Source organism: Phaethon lepturus, unplaced genomic scaffold (assembly GCF_000687285.1).
Source record: "Phaethon lepturus isolate BGI_N335 unplaced genomic scaffold, ASM68728v1 scaffold21723, whole genome shotgun sequence".
NCBI classification, from domain to species: domain Eukaryota; kingdom Metazoa; phylum Chordata; class Aves; order Phaethontiformes; family Phaethontidae; genus Phaethon; species Phaethon lepturus.
The window spans coordinates 1-24,651 of NW_010528674.1; the positions used below are offsets into that span (position 1 = coordinate 1).

General features: G+C 44.0%; 1 protein-coding gene across 1 annotated transcript; it reads right to left on the reverse strand.

Moving 5' to 3' along the window:
• Nucleotides 1–300: 300 nt before the first annotated feature.
• LOC104616086 (alpha-2-macroglobulin-like) lies at nucleotides 301–23,820 on the reverse strand (the record flags this gene model as incomplete). Its single annotated transcript, XM_010283751.1, has 18 exons — nucleotides 23,617–23,820; nucleotides 18,344–18,527; nucleotides 17,331–17,487; nucleotides 16,737–16,789; nucleotides 16,013–16,033; nucleotides 13,056–13,224; nucleotides 9,846–9,930; nucleotides 9,285–9,408; nucleotides 8,426–8,540; nucleotides 8,183–8,292; nucleotides 7,142–7,303; nucleotides 6,636–6,863; nucleotides 4,961–4,981; nucleotides 3,549–3,674; nucleotides 3,042–3,191; nucleotides 2,650–2,820; nucleotides 1,866–1,965; nucleotides 301–403 (listed from the first exon to the last, which is right to left on the reverse strand). Coding segments are annotated over exons 1-18 (2,168 nt in total), but the record flags the coding sequence as incomplete, so codon positions are not given.
• Between the last annotated feature and the right edge of the window lie 831 nt (nucleotides 23,821–24,651).

Consider the following 24,651-nt stretch of genomic DNA (forward strand, 5'->3'; position numbering starts at 1 on the left):
CATTCCCTTCAGAGCTGGCGAGGGACGGAGAACAATATTTCAGTTATATTCTGGGGATCATCTATGTTTTTCTAAGCCTACTGAACAACACCTGCTGACAGCAAACTCCTGACCAGTTGGGATATAGGCACTGGCTTTTGCATGTCCTCCCAAAGCATCCTGTACTTAGTGACCTTGAAAAATCCCTCTGTCTAACTAGAAATAGCCCTCTCACTGAAATACTGATACTTCCACCGAGGCTTAAATGTATTTTGAGGTTTTGCCCCAGTGACCACACTCTACATTCCCATAAACACTTACTTCACTGAAACTATGTCCCAGATCCATGTCTCAGGGAAGTACTTCCGGATGGTCTCCACAAGATTGTCAGCAGCCATATGTTCTGTTATTTCATAGTCCAGATCTTCAAGCAGATTCAAGACTAGCAAATTTGTTCAAGGACAGGGAGAAAGGAAAAGACATGTCAAACTCCATTCTAAATCAGGAGGATACTTTTCTTCCAGGTAGTGGTTATTCTTAGCTAAGATTTTAAAATTGAAAGAACAGCTTTGAAAACTTGGCCACTGGAAACAAATGTATTTCTCTGTTGTCATCTCAATATTTCATTTTTCCTGATGTTGCTGCTCTTCTTACAGAGGTTGGACAGGGTTGAGCATTCTTCCCTCACTGCCAGCAAATCCAGCAGTTCCAAAAGAGCCATGTATGATGATGTTATTGAGGGTACATTTCTATAGCAATACAGAATCAAATGTGGAACTTACTGCATCCAGATACTACAGTTGCACATAGTTTATTAAATTTGGTTGAAGAATTGATTGCATTTATACATTTATACAGAAGCCACACTTAGCCCTCCTGTCCTCCAGCTAAGATTCTTTTGAGATGAATATGGGTCTTTACGTCTCTGGTCATTAGCAAATACAACGGTTCCAGAACGGGGAGATGCTTTCTCACAGTGTTGCATAGTGTTGTGCCTTATGAAAGGCTTTCCATTAGCCTTAGAAGACTTTACACCTTCTCAAAGCAGCCAGTTGTCTCAGGCCATGCTCTGAAGACAAATCCTGCATTTCAAAACCAAAGATCTGATCTGACCTGTTATGAATAGAAGGCTAGAAGCTATCACGAGACCAAAAGCTATCATTTTTAATAGGTGCTGGGATACTGCACCACAAAAGTCAGTGACTGGAAGTGATGTAGGTGAGAGTGTTTTATATAGCCTTTCTAATCTCAAAACTATTAAAAAAAAAAGTAATATCATTATTCTGTCTTGAAAGTCACTGAAGCTGCTGAGAAGTAATGTGACCTACCCATCCTCTTACAGTCATGTGAGTGGGAGAGCCAGGAACAGAACCAAATTTTTCAGCTCTCTGTGGTAAAATATCTACCCACAGAATTGTACCACCTTCTCATTTATCTTGGCCCACTTTTGCCCTAGTTGTTCCTTTAGTTGTTGCTGGAATGTGACTACCTAGAAGTAAAGACTCCTTTTTTTAGGTTTCCATAGCTGGACTTAGATCTGATGGAAAAAAGCCACTACCTCGTGCTGGCACAGTCCATCCCATGTAGGCAGACTGTCTTAGTGCCTGCAGGATCCCTGCTGTAGGGGCTGGCATGGGAGTCACCGAGCACACGCAGCTCTAGCCAGGCACAACTGAATAGCTGGGGATAAGCAGGCAGAGGTGTATCAGTCTTATATTTCAGGACTGAGGCCAGAGGAGAGTATCCTGAATTAGGTCAGTATTATTGACAAGAGAATCTGGTCTGCCTAGTGTAATTAATATCCAAAGATGTAGAGGGAAGGAAAGAAGCAGGGTGGCAAATTTTAGGTAGTTGCTTGGGAAGTAAAATGAAGCACATATTCTTACTAGAACTACTGTAACTCCTTTCCATTATGTGTCCTGGGTAATGCTGGCAGATTTCAGGCTTATGGATCTTGCTGCTAGTGAAGACTTTTAAGCCCAATTCCTAGTAAACAAAGAGAAAGAAGTGCAAAAAATATGCAAACACAGTTTTGCAAAGAAGCTATTTTTAGTATGTCAAGAATAGATGTACTTATGTCTGATATTGATCAGAATAATAAAAGCTTGTATATAAGTGCCAGATAGACTGGTTCAACCCAGATGCTGAGGCTTTATCATGTTATAGTCATCCTAAGGCTAAATCTTGACATGATCAGATGGAAAGCTAAGGCCACAGGTCTACCTTGGGGACATCTGTCTGGGTGAAAATGACATATGTGAAAAGCATTAGCTTGAGGGTACCCAAAAGGCCTTGTGCAGGACTCTCTAGATGGGTATAGGTGGGTTATCAAAGTAACTGACACTTTATTGAAGACCTAAGAGAGACAACGTGCACTACTGAGGAAGGTTTTCCAATGTTACCAGGACTGTTTCCTTACTTGAGTACATTCAAAGGTATTTCTACTAGCAATGAGAAGACCCTTCAAAGTTTTAACGGTTCAGAGAAGCATTCAGGTACCAATGACGGGCTACATAGATGTAAGGCCTGGGCCTGGTTATTGTCTTGCATACAAATGTTAGAAAGCTCACAGCAAAGTTCACTAAAAAACCCTTAAGGACAGGGGAGAAGAGGAGAGGACACTGTGTTCCAAAATGGAATGATAAATTAAAACAAAAAGCTGGAGCTTACTTTGAGAATGTCATAGGCATCACCTTCACCATCAGGAGAAATGGGTATGTAGACAAATCCATTTAATAATATGTTGTCAAGTGACACACAAGGGTTTATGTTGTCTTCTTCCAGGTAGTAGTCCTTGAAGCTATAACCCCTGATTTCCTTCAGTGGGAGAAGATCATACACCTAGAGAAATGCAAACAACCAGGGAAAAGTGTGGCAGCTCAGCACCTACAGGGACACAGACATTACCTAACACTCCTTTGACAAAAGCCAGCTTCTAAAAAACAAGTGTAGTGAATGCACCTATAAAAATACATGGCCTCATGTCCATAGTGGTGTTAGTTGTAGTTGAAGAACTGGTTTGTTCTTGTACGTGCTCATTACCAGAAATAACCAAGACTTACAGAGTTGGGAGAGAGCTCATTTTCAGGCTTCATGAGGAGAACACTCTCGTCCACAGCACGGAGGGCACACAGGGAGCTTGGTGAGGTATGGAGTTGCAGGCGTGTGTTGGAGGCAGGAAGACCTTCCTTGGGTACAAAACTCAGTGTGACCTGCAACCCCAAAAGGAAGTTAAAGCAGATGCTTCTCCAGATGCTGTTACATGCTATTATATTGAAACATCTAGCCTTGTGAACTGAGCTCTGCTAGTTCCATGCAGCCCTTCTAATATATATTCAGCTTTGACCAATGTAATTAGTAATGACCATTGATTCTCTTTCTTATTCTCTTTTGCTCCACTTTTTATAGTCACGGCTTTGTGACTTATTCTGGAGTTTCACCCACTAATCCTCAGTGACCATCTTGTCAAAACATTTCATAAACCCATTGTGAAGTCTGCCTCCATACTGGAACTGATAACTGAACTACTGGCCATGAGACAAATGGGTTGCATAAACCCTTATACTCACTTTATTGGGGAGGCAACTTTCAACTTGGAAATCTGCTGAACTGGCGATGACTTCCCCGCTGAGTGAGATGGTATACACAAGCATCCGTGCCAGGGGAGCAATTGCCGTCCCAACAGGAAAGGTCAACTGAAATGTGCCATAAGCTAACAGAGAGAAAAAAGGCTAAGCAACATATGAGAAGTTCCAGTATATGCATTTGCCTTCCCCAGATAAAAAAGTCAAGTTCACTTATGATGAACATTTTTTGTTAGCAGGGGCAGGAATACTGATACATGACTGAAGTCTATCACTGCTGCTGAAGACACCTGCATTCAAACACTGGTCATGTAATAGCCAAATGTGATGAGTTTGGTGGGCCTCAACATGTCTTGTAGATTCTCCCCAGTTAACATCTGGCATAATTTCTTGATATTCCCAACCCCTTTCTTCCTCAAGCCCCAAGATCTTCTGCAATCTACAAAAAATAGAGGAGGGAAAAAATGCAGAAATAAGGGACTGTTGGGTGGCAGCAGTCAAGGTTGCAGAATGGTTGAAAGAATAACTTTGCAAAGTTACTGCTAAGCAAGCATTTAGCTGGAACACCAAGCTATTGCTCCAACCACAGTGGAAAGTGCTCCTCTAAGTTGAAAGATGCTTCCTAGCTGGGCCTGAGCTTCATGTCGCAATCTGGACAAAGGTGATGGAACATCTCTTGTTATGAGCCAGGGTGTTAGCTTTGTCACTACTACTAGTGAGGATGCAAAACTTTCTATGAACATGCAGCATGCAAGATCTCCCATATACTGTTTATACCCACTGCAGTGCAACTCCTTCTCATAGACTTCCAAAATGTCTCCTTGGTCTCATTGTTGAAAGACTTTTAAAGATTTATTACAGCCAGCCTTAGTTACTGAAATGTGTAATCCTTGGACATTTATATGAAAATAGTTAAATATATTGGTTAGAATATAGGTATGTGTGTGTTTGCATGCTTATAAGGGAGAAACAGTACCAAAAAAATCAAGGGAAGTGAGAGAGAGAAAGGAGACACATTCTTCTTCCTGCTCACTATACCTGTGCGTCTCACAACACTGGTAAACATCCACAATCTGAACAGGGTAGGGTGGTCAGCAGAAAGTGTTGGTTTAAGGAAAAAATGACCAAAATATTATGCAAGTATTTTGTTGAATTTTCTAAAATTTTCTGGTCAAAAACAGCACCTGACAGAACTCAGAGAAAAAAAAAGTAGCCCAAGTCACTTAATTTAAAGAGATTCTATTTTGAAAATGAATTTTAATTTAAACATTAAATGTTGTAATGGAAATATTTTCTCTACATTGCCCACCCCCAAATTATCATTGGAGATGCTAAATATGCATAGTTCTGCTCACCATCTCCAGGATTCACAGTCAGATCATGGTGTCTGCTAATACAATGACTCCCTTGGCCATCACCTGCGTGACAGAGAAACCTTCCTGTAATTGTTGCTACTGGTGTTGAAGGGACGGAGGATGAAAATTCACTGGATTAACTGTAGAGTGTGAGTATGAATAGCACTGCCAACTGTGAGAAAAACCAAGAAGCAAGTGCCAGACTGAAATTTACTGTGTCTTTGGAGACGGAAATGTCCTCTTCTGAGGACCGATGCTTTTTCATTGGTCAGACCTGGCTTCCCTTTTGTACGTACTGCATGGATACATCAGGTTCAAATGCATTTTGCCTCTGAGTACATGTAAGTTTTGGGTTATATGCACATTTCCAATAAATTGGAACAGACTGAGGATCAAAAGTTCACCTCATTCCACACTCAGATGCATTCTGAAACAGTCTGGAGAAAAATGTAATCATATTCATAACTCATACAGAGTTGGAATAGAAGAGCACAGGCTGTAAATAATAAGAGCTTGGATAAGGTACCTGAAGTCAGGTAGTAAGCCACAGCCTGAATGCTAGCTGTAATTTCCTCATTTCTAGAAAAAGTTTCCTTCTTCACAACCAAAAATGCCTTTTATACAAATTCTTTCCATGTAGGATATCTATTCCATAACACCATGTTTTAATTTCAAGGTGTAGGATCCATACTTATAAAAACATAAATTCCCTCACTGTTTGGTTACCTGCCATGTGTGTATATACTCAAGACCAGCTTTCCCAGGCTACAACAAGAATCTTGTGTGGCAATTTATTGTTAGCAGTCTTGAAAATAAGCACACCTCTACCACAGGTTTCTATTCTCTCTATTATAATCCCAGTCTAAGTCCACCTCCAATGTTCTGTAAAGTCCATCAGAACAAGAGTGTCTGTTCCACTGATTTCTTCTAGATCTCCAAGGCTACTCTCATCTCTTCTGCTAGTATCATTAAATGAGATAACCAGAAAAACAAATTTAGGGGGAAAGAAGTTCTATTTGAATATTCATCTGATTCTTCCTATTCTCCCAAGAGAAACTGATAGATCATTGTTCAGTCACAGCTGAACTAGTCTCTCTTCTCTGCCCCCCAAAATGAATCAATACATGGTTCTCAATGCCAGCATGTTATAGTCTGTTCCAGTTACTGTGGTATCTCAAACTTTCCATCATTGCCTGATATACGACCTGAACTCTAAGCTTATTGGGCTTGGCTGCTGCTGTACTTAGAGGTGTTGCTTTAGTTTCAGTGGTCAGATGACTACCAAAGGACAAAACCTAGTAGGAGACAGCTTTCCTCCTCATCTTTCATCTTCTTCTTGTAGGAAGCTGGTTTCTTAGCTGTGATCATATATGAACCAGAATTTGGAATAGGGGAAACTGGGAGTGGAATATTATGAAATGAGAGTCTTAGATGGCTGTGCCCAAGACAATACTCTCTCCATCAACATTTTGTCTGTTGTCTGTTCTTAATAAAACATGTACTCCCTATGTCTGCACACAGAAGACGACATGAGAAACATTACGGAAATGTGTTTAAATCCCACTGTCACAGGCCACACTTTCAGTTTCAAACTCTATCATTACTGGCTAAGGACTGACCATATAGCAGTGCTGTAGCTGCTCATCATGGAAGGTAGCTATATGTGCCACACTGCTCTCTGTGGTCATAAATCAAAGTAACCACAAACAATTCCTACCAAATAGTAAATGACAATTTTCTTCTGCTCTTCTATGGCCTCTGGTGTGAAGATGTAGTGCACCTGGATCTCCGTGGGGAAGCCACAACTTAATGTGTCAGGCTTTGGCTCAATTTTGAGGAAGCTTTTACTGGGGGAGTAAAACCGACTTATTCTACGCATCGCATGCTCATACGAAGGTGTGATCCAGTCGCTGTCATAACAGTTCAGTTCAGGTTTATGATCAGCCTGATAAAAAAGAATAAAAAGTTCACAGCTGACAAAAACCAGGTAACAAGTCACATGAAAGTCCACAGAAAAATTCTGTGCGTGTTCTATATTTCTCATTTTTAAAAGAAAGTAGAGACTATGGCACAGGAGACACAGAGAAGAGAGGTGACCTGCCAAGAAACTTGCTTTATCTTCTGATTGGCAGAAAGACTGATAAACTATGGATAGATATTTCCTGTGTTGATCAGAAAGACAGAAGCTTACCCCAATCCCTCTGCCCTGTCTCTGCCACTCACTCGGATTTCCAGGGAGGCTTGTGTGAAGGTGGTAGTGTCTATGGAAAACCAGGATTGTCCCTGCTCATCTGTAGTGTAATTCCCTTTGTATCTGTCTCCATCCACAGAAATCGTGATGGTTTCATTGGCAATTGGAGCATCAGTGCCGTCTACCAGCTTCACCTAACAGAGCGAAAACAAACTTCAGGTTTTAGGCTAGAAAGAGAAAACAATTCTCAAGTGTTAAAGCCTCTTCCCCCTTTTCCTCCTTGCCAGGCAGGATGTTTTCTTACTGAGAAGAATGAAAGACATGAATGTGGAAATGTGTGGGGTGAGTTCTGAGTTGTCTGAGGCAGCAACTGAGAAAGTTCTCAGCAAAACAATCTGATCGGCCCAGGGAAATTATCTGTCAGAGCCCTTAGTTCCTCAGTAGGTTTTAATTCCCCTGGCCAGCTTCATCTGGGACCTCCATCACTGATCATCTGCCTCTTGGTTCAGGAACTCTAAGTTCAGACTTGTGCCTTGCCCCGGTCCTTGACTAAAGCTACATTGGAGGTAGACCTATGCCCAGCTCTTTTTCCTGCTGTTTCCATCTGCTTGACTGGACTTCCTTGGTTGAGCTCAGCCCTGACTCATCACCTCACATTGTTTGGTCGTCACTGGACTGTTGGTAGAGCCTGCTACTGTCACCATCCCTGCTCTGCTGAGTCTGGTTGGGTGCTGTGGGACTGTGCCCTTGTTGATGAGGTCACTACACCTACCTGTGTCATGGTCACCCTTTGCACCTGGATAATGTTCCCTTGTGGAATAGCTCATGTTTGCTGCTCCCTGATGTTATTATCATGTGTCAGAACAACGGGCCTTCTATTCTGTAAAGGGCTGACTGGCAGGAGGTTCAGGGCTGTGTGTCTGTTAGTGTCCCAACTGACGTAATTCATCTGCCTGTGCAAAGGCAGAGGAAGGTGGACCATGTAATCTGCACACTGCTATTCCATCTAATGGGATTGTGCACTTGTGAGTTTGTTATGCCATTCTTTGTTGAGGGTCTCAGAAGTTTCCTACCCTCCCAAAGAGTGGGATCCCTGGTCTGTACTGAGAGTCCAGCAGGTCAAAGCTGATTTTGCTCATAATGGATGTGATTCCACAGGAGCCTGTTCCAGTCACCTCTATTCCTGAGAGAAAGCACAGTAGAGGGATTATTAATGAATGGCAGCATTTCTAGACATGTCACTCCACCTTCCTCCTCTTTGCCAGGCCCTCCTGTTATAGCCTGCCATCACTTTGCCATCTCCATGTCATACATACCTGTGCCATCTTCTGTCATCTTGCCTTGTACATCAATGCTCATCTCATATCCCCTGCGCTGGAGCTGAAATATCTTGGTCCTTACTACACCAGAAACACACCCACGAGCGTCTGCCTAAGCAGGGATTTGGAGAGAAAATTGGAGTTCTGTGAACAAATTTGGTGCTTTGTGGGACAGGAATAGATACGGCAAACCCAACATGCTTAACTTTCGTTCACAAAATCCCAGCCTTATGTTCTAGACTTGTTTCCAAGACCAGAACTTATTTAGAGCCTGTTTCCTAGTGTCTCATCCATGCATTTTCTGTGTTCTTTGAGATACTTGACATTCAGTTCTCCAAGGCACATGATGGTCTGTGCATCGGTTTCCTTGTTAAATCCCTCCTACCTTAGTTCTGTTTTTCTTCTTGTTTTTTCTGTTGTCTTCACTCTTTTCCTTGTTGCCCTTTCTCCTTTCTCCGGTGTTTGGCCCATATACAATACCGCTTTCCTGTTTTCTCCTCATCATCTTTGCTCTTTGCTCCCTGCTAGTCCTTCCCACAGTTACAAAATCTTTCACAGATTCTCTTCTCAGTTTGGGGATCAATAGCAGGGACCTCACAGTCACTAACTGGAGATGTGTCAAGAGTTTCAATGGGGTCAGGATTTCAGCTGTGGCGTTTTCTTTATCAGTTCTGTTCCCAGTTTAATAACTTACCTCTTAAGAATGCTTTCCATTGAGAACATGTGCTTTTCCCTGGACAGAGTGCTATCTCTGATGTTCTACTGTCTCCCAACAGTCATACATTTGTCCTCCTTTAGACAACATTGCCCATTACCCATAAGAAAAAGATCTCTACATTTTAATCTTGGGGCTCACCTGCCTAGTGAATTCTTCACACACAGCTTCTGCTTCTTTTCCGTAACAATTTGAAGCAGAATGGGAAAATTTCCGGCACACTTGGACATTCACCAATCCAGGAACAGGTTTCCCATAGGTGTACCTGTAATCAGAAAGCATTAAACATTATACTAGATGGTGAGACAATCAGTCAGAGAGTCACACTCAGACACCTCTCCTTAAAGACCTCTGTGGATGACTTCCTAATATTTCTTAAAGGCTGACTAATCTGATATTTTAATGATTCTAGTGATTATGTTTCCATCATTTTCATGGTGAGATTTTTCCATCATTGATTAAAATCTGTTACAGGTCGGAGGTCTCTGCAAGGATGTAGTAAAAGATTGTCTGTAGAAAAGAGAGGATCCTTCACATTGACTGTTTAGGCCAAGTAGCGCAGGCTCAGGTTTGATAGGATGGAACAAGCCTGCACTAGATGCCTGGGAAAAGTATGAAAAGCCTTCCCCCGCTCTTCTTCTAGTCCTCAGCAGAAAGGAGGATTGAAGGATGAGAGAGATTTACTCCAGCTCTGTGACTCACAGACCGCAGACAGACACTGGAAGCTCCATGTCCTTAATAGTGATTATCTTCGGCAGCTTCACCAGGACCTCATACTTGGGCAGCACTAGATGGGAGAGAGAAAGTCTGATATGAGAAGAGTGAAGGAGAGCTGTGTACTGTCATACAGTAACACAAAGACAGAGCCAGGATCATCTTAATAAGAACCATCACCTCTCTGTGGTATTCAGTACAGCTTGGCTACCCTTTCCTTAGGTTTTCTCAGCCTTGACCGCCATTTGGGGATTAAAGGGAATTTAAAGAGGGTTGTAGCCCTTACCTTCCCTCATTTGCAGCACATGCTCATGTGATCCCATTGGCACCAGCCAGGTGTGTAGATCCCTTACATATGCACATTCAGAAGGAGACACTGGCCCTGTGTGTTGTGTTTCATGATTCACAATACATAATTTGCAGCTAAGACATGGAGTAACAAATTCACAACCTGTGTCGTTTACCACATTGAAATGGCTTGAATAATTGTCTGTTTCTTAGTGTTCTGGAGATCCCAAGCTGCTGTTAGGCTCACTAATATGCAGCATGTGAAACTGTCCTGCATGTCCAGACAGCTCTAATGAGTCATGGACTCTCAGGTCTATATTTTCAAGTGGATGAAGCAGCAATAGAGCCTGATATAAAGGGTGGCAAGTAAAAGGCATATTCTGCTCCACACTATTAAGTTACATAGGATCATAGAATAGTTTGGGTTGGAAAGGTCTTTCTAAGGTCATCTAGTCCAACCACCCTGCTATGGCAGGGACATCTTCAACTAGATCAGGTTGCTCAGAGCCCCAACCAACCTGACCTGGAATGTTTCCAGGGATGGGGCATCTACCACCTCTCTGGGCAACTTGTGCCAGTGTTTCACCACCCTCCTTGTGAAAAATTTCTTTCTTATATCTAGTCGAAATCTAACCTTTTTTAGTTTAGAACCATTATCCCTTGTCCTATCACAGAATCACAGAATCATTAAGGCTGGAAAAGACCTTTAAGATCATTAAGTCCAACCATCAACCCAACACCACCATGCCCACTAAACCATGTCCTGAAGTGCCACGTCCACACGTTTTTTGAATACTTCCAGTGACGGTGACTCCACCACCTCCCTGGGCAGCCTGTTCCAATGCTTGACCACTCTCCCTGTAAAGAAAGTTTTCCTGATATCTAGTCTAAACCTCCCTTGGTAAAACTTGAGGTCACTTCCTCTTGTCCTATTGCTAGTTACTTGGGAGAAGAGACCAACACCCTTGTCGCCACAACCCCCTTTCAGGTAGTTGTAGAGAGCGATAAGGTCTCCCCTCAGCCTCCTCTTCTCCAGACTAAACAATCTCAGTTCCCTCAGCCGCTCCTCATAAGACTTGTTCTCCAGACCCCTCACCAGCTTTGTTGCCCTTCTTTGGACACACTGCAGCACCTCAGCATCCTTCTTGTAGTGAGAGGCCCAAAATTGGACACAGGATTCAAGGTGCAGCCTCACCAGTGCCGAGTACAGGGGCACGATGACTTCCCTACTCCTGCTGGACACACTGTTTCTGATACAGAAAACACTATTGCAACAGGTCCTGCTAAAAATCTGTCCCCATCTTTCTTATAAACCCCCTTTAAGTACTGGAAGGCTGCAATAAGGTCTCCCCAGAGCCTTCTCTTCTCCAGGCTGAACAACCCCAACACTCTCAGCCTGCCCCCATAGGAGAGGTGTTCCATCCCTCTGATCATTTTTGTGGCCCTTCTCTGGACCCACTCCAACAGGTCCATGTCTTTCCTGTGCTGAAGGCTCCAGAACTGGATGCAGTACTGCAGGTGGTGTCTCACCAGAGTGGAGGAGAGGGGCAGAATCACCTCCCTTGACCTGTTGGCCATGCTGCTTTTGATGCAGCCCAGGATACATCCCTCTTCTCATATTGCATCCTGCAACCCTAAGCCCCCAACTATTCAAGCCCAGGAATGGACTGAAGCATGTAATGGCTTGCTTCCAGGTGGTGCACCTGAGTTTTTTTCACAGTACAAGGAAGTAAGAGGAAAAAGGGTGCACACAGTGACCCACCAACTGGAAAGCAACCCTGGGTTACACAGTTTAGACATAAATTTGCCTCTAGGATGAAAGGCAAAGTTCAGTGTTTCAACCTCAGGGCACTTTTCCTCAAAAAGGCTGTAAGAAAATTAGTAACAGGGAAGATTCATACAGATAAGACTAAAGAACAAATAAAAGAAAAATTAATTTAGTGGGAGGCTAAGAAAGGGACATACATCTTTGATTTTGGGGGTGTTCAAAGCGATCTTTGTAGGCAGAACCCATCTGTCACCATGGCAAGGTGAAGCCTATAACCTGGTTTGTGTTCAGATTGTTCACTGTGTTCATGCTTGCCACAATATCTGACTTTGAACCAGATAAGCAAGCTCCCATGGACTCCAATGACAATCTTCTTTGGGTCTGCACCCTGTGTATTCCAGAAACAGCAGGTTCTGAGCAATGCTCTGGGTCATTTAGGCTCCAGGTACAGCTCAAGGGAGCCCTGGAGTGCAGAGCACAGGCCAAGCAGCCTCCTCAAATGCACACAGCCTAGTCAGAGTATACGTCTACAAACACCTGAGAAGTTTTATTACAGATCTAGGGTTTAGAGTGCTCCCTGGGTCAGCACATTTCTCCTTACTCAGTATCTGCTACCAGACAGTTTGCATTTACTTGAACATTTGTGGACTGTTCTTCAAACTGAAGTTTCCTACCAAACATATTTTCTCAGCTTTTGCAGAAACAAGGAGGAAGAGGAACAAAAGAGAGAACTGAAGAAACAGAACAGATGCATATGATGAGAGAGGCAAAACAGGGTCACCAAAATATTGTCATCACTTAACTCTGTATCTAGTGCTCCTTGCAACAAGCTGCTGGACCAAAAAGTGACTAAAACAGTCAGCTGAAATTGGTGCCACAAGCCATGCACAGGAAGCCTGTCAGACCCTGTACTCCCAAAAATTACTATGAGCAAATACAAGCTCAGGCAGGTTGCACAGATGCCATAAAGTGAGCAATCACCTCTGATACTAGCACCTTCTGGCTCAGCCCCTCTGAACCCCATTGCCTATGTATTCAGTCCCTCCCTCCTCCATGCCATTCCCAGGAAACCCCAAATTGGGAGGTGACAGCAAAAGGCATTTCATTCAGCCCCACCTGCAGCCCATACCTCCTATCCTTACCATATTCCTTCACACTGAAGGAGTGCTCCACAAGGGATGCGAAGCTCTTCTGCACAACTATCTTGTAGGAGCCTTGGATAGGGTCAGAGGCGAGGGGGAAGGAAAGCTGTGTAAGGCCGGTCTCTAGTTCCACCTCTTGCCACTGGTACACACGGTTCCTCTGGGGATCCTGCAGGTGAGGATAACTGAAGGTCACAAGGCAGTACAGGAGACACCCAGGGACAGAGCAGTGAAGTGCCCGGTATATAAATATCCTGGCTGGGAAATGCCTAGTTGTGATTATTCAATAATCTGTGAGAGTCTGCGAGCACTTCCCTGTCAATTCTGCATAACTAGCATGCAAGAAAGCTTTTTAACCCTAGAGGTTCCTGTGCTGTCTCCTCTTCAGCTCTATCTGCATGCTTATGAAGGGTGGGGCCAGGAAGCTGGGAAAAAGAGACTGGCAAGGTAACAAGATAAAGAGGTTGATAGCAGGAGTAAGTGGAGCACAGAGAGAAAAGAAGGAAATTTCGGTCTCCTTCCTTGCTATACAGCTTGCTAAAGATTTGTTTTGATGTCTGGAATACCGAATGTCTGAGTACCAGTGCATAATCTGCTGAGGAATGAGACATCTGATCTACCTATAGGAGTGAGAAATGTACATGTGTAAGAGTCCAAAGCTTGTGGTGGGGTGGGGGAGTGGGGACAGGAACAGAGGAAAGTATATCCCACATATGTGCATCCAGCTGAGACCTCTGCCTTCTTGTCTCTCTTCACTCCTAATGCTGGAGCTGAAATCTCGTCACTACTACAGCTGAGTATTGCTCATTATGAACCGACTATCAATAGGCTGTGCTCCAAATTCATCAGCTCAGCCCCAAATTTCTTGTAGAAGTCACTGAACCAACACAGTGGTGTTGCATAGTTTGATGCACCCCTTCCTCAGGGCTCCTCAGCAGGATGGTTAATCTTTAAAGTCCTCATTTTCTGCCTGCTCTTTGCATTGCACCTTGGCTGTCACCAAAAGTCTATTTACTCTAGATAGGTATGTGACTCAAAGTATGTGACTGTGTGCATTTACTTCACTGAGATTTAACCTCAGGGCTTAGGGAAAATGGGATGTGAATGACATCCCCCAGTTGGTGGTCACTGGTCAGAAGACAGAAGAGTGGGTCTTCATCCCGTGAAGCACCCCAAGAGGAAGGCTCAGTCAGTAAAACACATACCACTGCTCCGACCAAATCTTCCCCATCATCACCACACTTCAACCCTGCTGAAAAGCTCACCACTTATTGTGAGGGACACCACCAGCTTCCTTGGAGGAGGAATTCAAGAAAACGTTTACAGCTGGGCTTATGAACTTGTTGCCATTTCTGTGATAGGTCAGGGTAATAAAAGTAATAGGCTTGTACTAACTTCTGCCTTTGTGGCTGACTACAATCAATTAGTGATGTTAACAGTGTGGACTGATGAACATTTATTTCCTTAGTACTGCTGACTTTAAGTTGTCACCTTTCTTCCTTTGGGCCACTCCATATTTTGTGCAAGCTTGTGGTAAACTGCACTGGCAGATCTGATCTGGTCGGAAAAAATATCCCAGAGAAAAATGGTGATTTTTCTGCCAGTTTCCCAGTCTACCAGACTGCCTTGTCGACATCTGTGAAAGCCAAACACAGGGCAGTGCTGAACTGAGAATGAGCATTGAGGAAGGGAGAGGTGATGGTGGGGATGGAGGACAGGGCCTACGTAAGCTGTCTTAAACAGCATGGACAAACACCATGCCGCACAGGCTAGAGCTGAAAACACAGGATGGCCTTCCCAGTGGTTTAAAAATGAAGCTTTTCATGGTACTGACACAAAAAAAGGTTATGAAATTATTGAGCTTGTTAGGTAAAGGTATATGGGATTCTGGAGGCAGTGGCTAGGATTTATTTCTTCTTGTTCCTTTCATGAAATTTCTGTACTCAGTCAAGTATCATCTCATTGAAAGGGAAGTGACCTGTTCTACAAACCCATGGGAGAGCCTCAGCAGAAGATAGCTCTGAGGTGCTCTCCTCCACCTGCTATCCCACACCACACACTCTCTGACTCTTCTTTCTCCAAATATTCACAGACCGTCAGTGGCCCACCAGCTCTGCAGCTCTGTTCTTGTAGTTTGCTGAGGGAGAGAGTGACAGGACTCTGACAGGAGGGTAGAAAAGAGGAGCATAGCCCATTTCTGGCCCACCTTCTACCTCCTCCGTTGTGACAACTCACTCGGCTCTAGAGAGAGGCAAGGCAGAATGGAGACAGCAATCCCAAGCAGTAAGGAGCAATGCCAGGACTGACTACACAGGATCCATAATCATGCAAATTAACTTAAGATTTGTGCAATGTGTTCAGCATTGGTGGTGCTGCTATTATGGCTTCAGGGTCCATCACTGGGTCCTTCCCATCAGTTTTCCACTAGAAGATGTCCTAGATAATAATTGTAAATTCTGGTTTATGAGCTGTAAAAGTGGGTACCTGAATCACTGACAGAAACATCCTTCCCATTAACTTTTGTCTGCCACTGAAGTCAACCATTTAAAAAAAAAGACAAAAAGGGCATGCTGTGGAAGATAGGGGATGTCTACTTCCATAATTTTGTTTCTTTAGTTTTGGAGTTTGTTTAATGCAATCCTGTGGTTTCAGCCACACTTGACAGAAAGAAAATCTTAGTTCTCCTCGGGAAGAGGAATAAGCCATTCTGATACGACCTCTAGGCAAGTGCAATTCTGTTCACAGCATGGCTTGAACTGATTAACTATTTTGGTCTTACAGCACATTTCCCAATAAAAGAATCATTGCTGGAACTTATTTTGATGCCCAACTACTCAGCCTTCCTTTACACAAAGGAAAAGGGTCATGTGCCCATGTTTTTTCCTTTGTACCTGAGCCTGAAAACACCACTGCCTGCACATTCTGCTGAAATAATACACACGTAGTTATCCACTCACCTGAACATAGACAAATGGAAACTGTGGGGAAAGAACAAAAGAAAATCAGAGTTAGAAATATGGATTACATATGGATGGAAGTAATTTCCAGATTTGGACTGGAGGGCAGAAAAAAACCCTTCTAAGAAGTCCTTTGGCCTCTCCTTTTTCTGTGCTTGCTCTATTTCCTTAGTTCTTGATGGTTAGGGGAATCTCTTCTATTAATATTTTAGGGCCCGAACTTTCTGTCTTACCACAGTAGGAAAATGTGATGAAGTAAGAGTTTTCAAAGAACTTGTGATGTGCGTGAAGAACTGATTGCTAAATAAGCTAAAAGGTAGACTTGCACCCGTGACCAGTTCCTTAAACCCAAGCCCTTGTCATGCTGCTCTCTCTGCCTCCAAGCACGTGATTGCACCCACTACCAGAAAGATCTGCAAACTGTCACTTTCAATGGAAACTTATCCAACCCATTTTTTCAGTAATGACATCCCTGCCTACATGCTTAGCCTTTGCAAATCTGTTTTTTGAACACCTATACCCTTTGAAGAAGGAGATAGGTTTCTCAGTCAATAGAGACAGGTGGAGTGTGTCCCAGGACAAAGTACGGAATGAGTCAAGGATGGTGTGAGTAAGAAAGTATCATATGCTTTAAAGGCTGTCCTCAGTGGTTCTGGATGATGACAGTAATGGTGTTAATTGGGAATTAAACCATCTGGTTAGCAACAAGGAATTATGGCTCTACCTTCTCATTCAGTGGGTAGAAGTCTTTGTCCAGAGAGACGATCCGAAACAGAACTGAAGAGTGTAATGGAAAAGAAGGAAATTCCACTGTTAAATTTGTAGCCATTACCAGGAAATGTCAGTGTTTCAATAATTTGTTTGTTCCACTGATCAACAGGCTCTGAACTGAGATCCCTAAGTTATGGAAGCCATTACTTCAGGCTCTTTGTCTTGCAGATGGTGAGAGGCAGATAAATTTAGAAAGATAATCAGGTCTTGGCTGAACTGAATTGTCCCTTGGGAGTGTCTGTCCTGCTTTGTTGATTCAGGAGCAGCCAAGGGAGACTATGCTTTGAAGTCATCCCAGATTCATGCCTCTAGTTGAGTAGAATGAATGTGAATCTGTGCCTACGGCTGCCTGAAATGCTGTACCTGGAGGATGGAGAATAAGAATGATGAAAGTACACATGCCCTAGATCTCCACTGACAGAAATAAGATTTACTATGGGCTTTATTTTCCCCCATGAAGAAGTCCGAAAACTTTATGGGGCCTCTGGGAAATGAAGACCATAAGATTTTGTGCTGCCAGGGTCAACACCAACCCAATTCCCCATACCTGTCTGTCCAGGCTTGTAGATGGGTTTGTCTGTCTGGACGAAGACCAAGCTCTCAGAATTCTTGACCAGCACCGACTTGCGGCTCCTGAACTGCAGTGTTTCCCCCTTCACCATCACAGTGAGAAATGCCACTGATGTGCTATTGGAATTTGGAAGCTAAGGAAAATGAAGAGGATAACAGCTTTACTGATCCACCCCACTGCACTAAGCCTTTGAAGGACGGAGTATTAGCTAGGTCTGAAAGTTCCCTAAAGGGACACCAAAGACTTGGTTCTGAAAACAAGAGAAAAACGTGATTTTCTGACGTGAACCTAGAGGGCTTGTCTCCTCTGTCTCAAGAAAATCTTTTTCCTTCAGGAATTGTTGCAATGATAGATCTCCTCTATTTCCTTGAGTTTTCTCCATGCTGCTTCTTCCTCTCGTTCCAATACTGGAAGCCTTTTCCCTTCCTTCATATATACACTTTCCTCAGATATATATTGAATTTGATCTTGTTCCATTCTATGATTCATGAAAATGGAAATCAACCCAGATTCATTATTTAGGGAGTGGGACCAGACATTACTCTCCAACCAGCCTTCTGCAAGAAACAATCATGAATAAGCTCCAGGAGACGACAAATAACCTCATGGAACTCACTGTCTTGAACCATTCCCCAGCTTCTACAGGTCTCATTCCACTTTACTATTTTTCCTCTGAGGCTTCCACAAATCATGAAAAGTCATGGGGTATATTCTGTCAGTCAAAGTTCTAGGATGATGGATCCCAAAAGAGTTCTCCTAGCCCAGCATGCACAGAAATGTCATGTGGGGCACAGAATTTGATAATGGTAGAAAATTATTCCTCATAAGGCTAATTGCAGTCAATTTTCCACATCAAATTCATTTTTTGTTTGGCTTAGTTCAGAAGTCTTTGATTGCAACGTGCCTTATTTCCCATTTCTGGACTGTTTAGATCTACTACGTCACATCAATAAACACAAGGGATCATCCCACAAGGATGAGATACTCACAGAGAAAGGGATGCAGGTGAACAAGTCCTTCTCCGACACCACGTCATCAATCAAGCTCCTGTTTTTCCCTTGATACTCAAGTGTAGCGCTCAGCGTCACGGACTCATTCAGGTGGGTCAGCTGAACACAGACTTTCTCAGGAGAATCAGTGTGTATCAGAAAGGGCAGTAGCACCATATACTGCCTAGGAAGAAGGGGAAGTAAGGATCAGAATGATCAGAAATGTGAAATGGTTTTAAGGAAACAGTATTAAGTGAAAGGAAATTAACAAGTCAGCATGCCTAATCCATTACTGTCCCTGTGAAATGCAGTGCATATACACATAAGCATTCATTTTATTTTGGGTTTATACATATTAAACTGCCTAACTAATTAGCCTAAAACCCAGAAAATGCTTGCTGTAGAAGGAACAATTTCTATGCTAATAGAGAGTCCGTTACAAAGGATGTTTTGTTCAGCTTCACAGCAGGGAGTAATGACAGTGTGAAAGGTTCCAGGCTGTTAATTGATTTTTGTATATCCCACAATATCCTATTGAAACTCAAAGGCATTAGTTAAAAAAGGTTGAAAATTCAGCCTTTTTAGGGTTGAAAAACCCACCCAATGTCTGGCTGCTCCTGTCTTGGCCTAACCAGGTTTGCAAATCCTTCTCATGCTGAGCAAAAATGTGAGTGCTTGCAGTTTGGGACCTTATTAAGATGAGTACACAAAAGATTTCAGAGTAGTGGTTTATTGCAACAGAAGTGTACTTGCATCTTCAAAGGGCTTTTGACAAAGATCCTTCACAAAAGACCCTTAAACGAAGCTGTCATTCAATAAAAGGGATCATTCTACTAATTTTTACTAATAAATCAAATTATTAATTCTGACCTGGATTAATTGTTTAAAAAATAGGACACAGAGAGTAAGAACCAGTGAAAATCTCCGGAATCTGTGTTGGGACCCCTATTGTTCAGTACACTTCTAAATTTTCTGGGAAGTGCCATTTTCTGATGATTGTCCAGGGTAAGAAAATACCTAAAGCTGACTTACATATGTGCGGAAAACTTTTGTCATATAGTGGGACTGTGTAGCAAAAATGGCAAATGAACTGTTCATAAAGGGAAAACAATCAATAGAGGAAGAAAATATTACCGTAACAGTATATATGCTATTGTGTATATTCTATATCACTAAATGGGCTAGCACCACTCAGACATGAACACTGTTGATCACCCTTGGAAAACCCTCATTCAATGATAAATAACAAATGGACTGCAAGGAACTGTTCAGAAAGGAATAGAGGAAAAATCAGAACACATCGTTTTGCCATTGTATAATTGCAAGGTACTTCCACATCTCACAAATGGTGTGCTGCTTTGCTCCCATTTAAAAAATGGATTTAGCAGAAAAAATTCGGTGAAAGATGGCAGAGGTGATCTGAAATCTGGAATAGGAGGAGTCACTACATAGATTAAGAGTCTTCAACTTTGAAAAAGGCATGACAGAAAGCTATAAAGTCATGATGTGCACAGAAGAAAGTGTAGTTTGTTCACCACCTGTGGCAACATGTGTAGTAAACAACACCAGGTGAAGATATTAAGCAGATGGCTTAAAAATAGAAGGCAGCAGAAACTTTTCCACTAATGTACAAAATCAAACTGAGGAACTTAATGCTACCAGGTGCTGCAAAATCCAAATGTACAATTCTGGTATGGCTAGACTGTGGCTCTTGAGCCTTCTGGTGCTCTCAAGCAGTCCAAGAAGGGCATGTATACCCAGGCTGCATCACCTCTGTGGGTGAGGAACAAAAGAAGCCAGCAGGTGCCATGGAGTTGGGTAATTAGGGCCTTACCTGCATGTTCAACCAAGGGCAGGCGCTTAAAAGAAGCTGTCACTTCCCATCTGCCAGTAACTCTCCAAGGCATATGGTATCTGCCCTATGGTACCAGCTACATAAAATTAGGAATGAAGCTCATAAGGGCAAGAAGATCAGCTACTCCTGATATGAAGGTTATTAAAAATGTCCTGGGTAAATTCATTGCCCAGAAATGGCTAGAAAACCTAGCAGCACAGGTGTAATCCCTGCCACAATAAGTCCTAGAACCTCTGATAGGAGCTCCATAAGGCCACAGCAGACAGAAAACTCATTTCCACAGTACTTGCCTTTCTCCTCTACTCTGTCTCTCAGCACCTACGACTGACCACCAACACAGACAGAATACAGAGTCAATGTAGTCCTCTGGTTTGATGCTGGATCATTTTTATGGGCCTGCTATTCCTTTTTCCCCGTGCACATTCAGGCTATCCAGATGCAGCAGCAGGAGGTTCTGGTGGCAATTTGGTCTGCAGGGTATATTAATCATTGTATGCATGGGATGACACCTGTGGTCAGGACTGCTCATACTTTTCCATGGGCCCTCAACTGGGGAAGGCTAATGTGCACCTTGCCAGATGGTGCCAGCCCTGGGGAGAGAGATGTCTAGGCCCATCCAGAGGTACATTGTTGTCTGTGCTCTGAGATTTTGGGAAGTCCTAAAGGTACTGTGGAGGCAGTGGGATCCAGGGAGTACCTCCATTTCCCTCATCACCAGGCAATGGGATAAAGCCTCGTGAGGAACCAGCTGGCAACTCTGGTCAATCCATGCTGCTGCGGAAGCAGTGGAAGGAGGGAGCTCCAGCCACCCAGGGAGTGACTTACAGCTCGTGACTATCAGCGTGCTCCAGAGCTACCCTTCCTTCACAGCCTTCTCACCACAGCTTCACCCCATGCCCGCTTCCCCTAATCTCATTGCCCCTGCCCCCTGCCAGTGGCACTGGCAATCTGACTGTAACACTGCGTCTACCCAAGGGACAGCGTGACCTAGTTTGTGGGGAATTTGGCCTCATTCCTCTTCCTGTTCACTGTTCTCCTGAAATTTTGGCCAACGCACAGAACTTCCCCCTACACCAGCTTCCCCGCCTTTGAAACAAGGATATGAAATACGCTGTTTATAGACCTCCCTTTAGCAGTTCTGAGATGTGTTGGTGAAAAGAGCTAGATGAATTAAAGTACTATGAGAGCTTTAAATAACTTGGGTCACAAAGTCCATAGACATTCCAGGACAAAAACCACCTGGACTGCCAAAAGAGACCTCAGCAGCCTCCCTGCATGCAACTAACTGTTCTGGTAACAGAGGCAGTGACTCTGACACAAACAGGCATCAAGGAGGGATAGGAGACCCTAGAGAAAGTGGCTGAGGCAAAAATGATGAGTTTGTCTATAAAGAGAAGGATATATTCTAGCTTAAGATGGACTAACTTCTGTGTATTGACTCTCAGCTACTTCCTAGAACAAACACCCAACCAAAGAAGCTACTGAATCTCCTCATTTTCATCAGTTCATATCTACACCTGTCAATTCACATGCCATCATGACCTTGCATTTCTGACTATATGCAGTATATTCCCAGGCATGTACCCTATTGTAGAACAGCTTGCATGCACAGCCACATACCAAAATAGAACAATACCTTCTGTTGAATTCTTCCAAAACAGATCCAGAGCAAGCAAAAAAATAAATCTTGCTGTCAGTATGTTAGAGAACCATAATTTTTTTGGTAGGAAGAGACCTTTGGATGTCTCAAGTCCGACTCGTCTCCTGGAACAGGACTGTTGGCAAAGGACTCCATAGATGGAGTTTCCACCATCTCTTTGGGTCACCCATTCCAGTGCTGTACTAACCTGGTGAGTGAGTTTTCTTCTAATACCCAGTCTGAACCTTAATTGTGTCTCCTATGCAGATGGCCACATCTCAAACAGAAATAGCACAACTGCTGCTGCTGAAAGAATCTATCTCCTTACTTGTGCTGGGCACAGGAAGCAAACTTTGGTTGGAAGCTTCGTTTTGTCTTCAGTTCAAGGGTAGCTTCCCTTCTTTCCCTTCTGTGTTGTACACAGCATCTGATCTACCTGCAGCACTTTGAACCACTACCCTTCCACCTACCTAGCAGTTCACTGCTCATATTCCATTGCCTGCCAACTGGGCTCCTATCTTAATTCTGTGGGTCTTGACTATGCCTCTCTCTCCTCCTCCTCCTCTCTCACCCCTCCCTCCTTCTCCCCTCCCAAAATGGTGCTCAGGTCAGGGACAACAAGCAGCATGTTGCTCACAGGAGGAGAGGACTGAGCAGTACAGATTTACCCCTGATCCTAGGCAGGGGTATCATCAGATTACTGCGGGGAAACCAGAGCGCTCAGCCTGACCCTAAAGCAGACTTGGCTGGCTGATCTACCCCAGAAGCAGCCAAACAGGGCCAACGAATGAGGGGTTGATGGTACAGGTGTGAGTCAAAGGTCCTTCAGTCTGAGCCAGTCACCAGTTCACCTATGACCACACAGTAAGCAGCAGCAATAACACTGCACCTTCTGCTCCAGCTGCTAACACTACCGCGGTGCTGGTGGGCGTGAAATCTCTGTAGCAAGCATTATGAGACCCGCGGTGGTGAGAACTGCACTTCTGCCGGCACAGCAGGAGGCACGGTGCGTGACAGCAGCCAGGGTGTGAAGCGGGAGGCTGCTCCCATCCAGACTAGAGGCTCTGGAGCAACTCTCTCTGGCAGGCAAGCCTGTGGTGGGGATGCCAGCCTCCAGTCTGCCCGTGCCATCCCGGGCTGCCCCTCTCCACGGGGCCCTCAGCAGAGCGGGCGCTGCAGCTGTGCTGCTGGTCTGCAGAGCCCTGAGGTGGATGCCTCAGGAGAGGGTGCCAATGCCAGGCTCCACGCCAGAGGCAGAGAATCTAGGTCACAGATCCTCTTTGGAAACAAGTACATCTGATGCTGCCAAGGGAAACAAACTGGCTTGAAAGAAATAGGAGAAAGGGGAGCAAACCGGGTTGAAAACAACGGAGAGTGGGGAGAGAGAACTCGGTGTTGAAACAAGGATACCACAAGAAAGGTCAGTATGTAGATTCTGCCACCATGCCTACAAAAACCCAGGCACTTGAAGGTTTCTAGGAAGGAATATACTTAGGCAAAGATGTTGTGAGGATCCAGGGCTGGACTAGCAGGCAGCTGCAGAGCAGGCGTGTGAGCACTTGGCAGAGCTGCGGAGGGGGTCCCAGGGCTGGACAACCAGGGTGCTGCAGGGTGGGAGTGGAGAGCACTGGCAGAGCTATGCAAGAAGCTTGGCTAGTAGCGGGATGCAGGGCAGGAGTGGAAGAAACTGGCACAGTTTGAAGAATGACAGAAAGGAAGAAAATTGAAGGAAAAAAGGAGCACTAAGACCTCCCTCCCCACTCCACACGTGTAGCTTACGGTTCTGTGGTGGGAGAGGTGTTTCCAGGAAGCAAGAAGAGGAGAAGGAGGAAGATGTTTGGTTTGCTGGGCAGCCCGTCCTTCCTCATGGTGCAGAGCAGGACGCGGTGAGTCAAGCAGACACCCAGCTTGGTCTGGTGCTGCTGTTTGCCTGCACCTTGTAATTCCCCTCCACTCTCTGCTGGGTCAGCCTCTTTATAACTGCTCTCTGTAAACAGCCCAGGGGCTGGAGGAGATAAGGGCTGGGGGCCAGGGCCCATCCGGAAACAGGGAGGCGTGCAAAGAGGAGCTGGAACAGAGGGACAGTATTTGGCCAGAGATTTTCCAAGTGGGGGAAGGGTATTTATTGGATAGTGCTTGTATTAGAAATCTTTGAATGATTCATACCCTGCTTTCTCTAACCCATCAGAAATCCACAGTGTTGGGGAAAGGAACTATGTTCAACACAGGGTAATATTCCCTGTGGGCAGCATTCAATCACAGCACTCTCTTGCAGGGTACTGTGATCTTTCGAAGCCAAAAGCCAGGTTTATAGGTATTTTAAGAACAAAAGGAAACCCACAGGCAGAAACGTTCCCCATATTATGTTACCAGAATACTGCAGTAGTTTGTTGACACAGTTGTTACCAGTGGTACTATGGATTAGACAATTAATCTGTCAGGAATATTACCCAAAATGAGGTGGGATACTGGTCTGGATATGGAAATAAGTTCTGTTTCCACTGTGTATACGCACAAATTTGACACAATGCTGTTGGGAGACATCCTTACCTCCCCAGCATGGTGATCATATTCCGTCATTTGGTGTCACCTGGAGTGCAGATGTTCCAAGTGGCTCCTCCTTCCCTTTGCCAGATTCAGATGAGTCATGTTTGTAAAAAAAGTCACTCAGAAATAGTGCTGCTCACTTGACTCCAACTTCTGCAAGCCTCTGGGTGTGGCAGCTTATCCAGAAGTTGAATCTAGTATGAAAAAAAGTTTGCTAAATTCCGGCAGGTCATTAAATGGAAATCACAGAATCACTAGGTTGGAAAG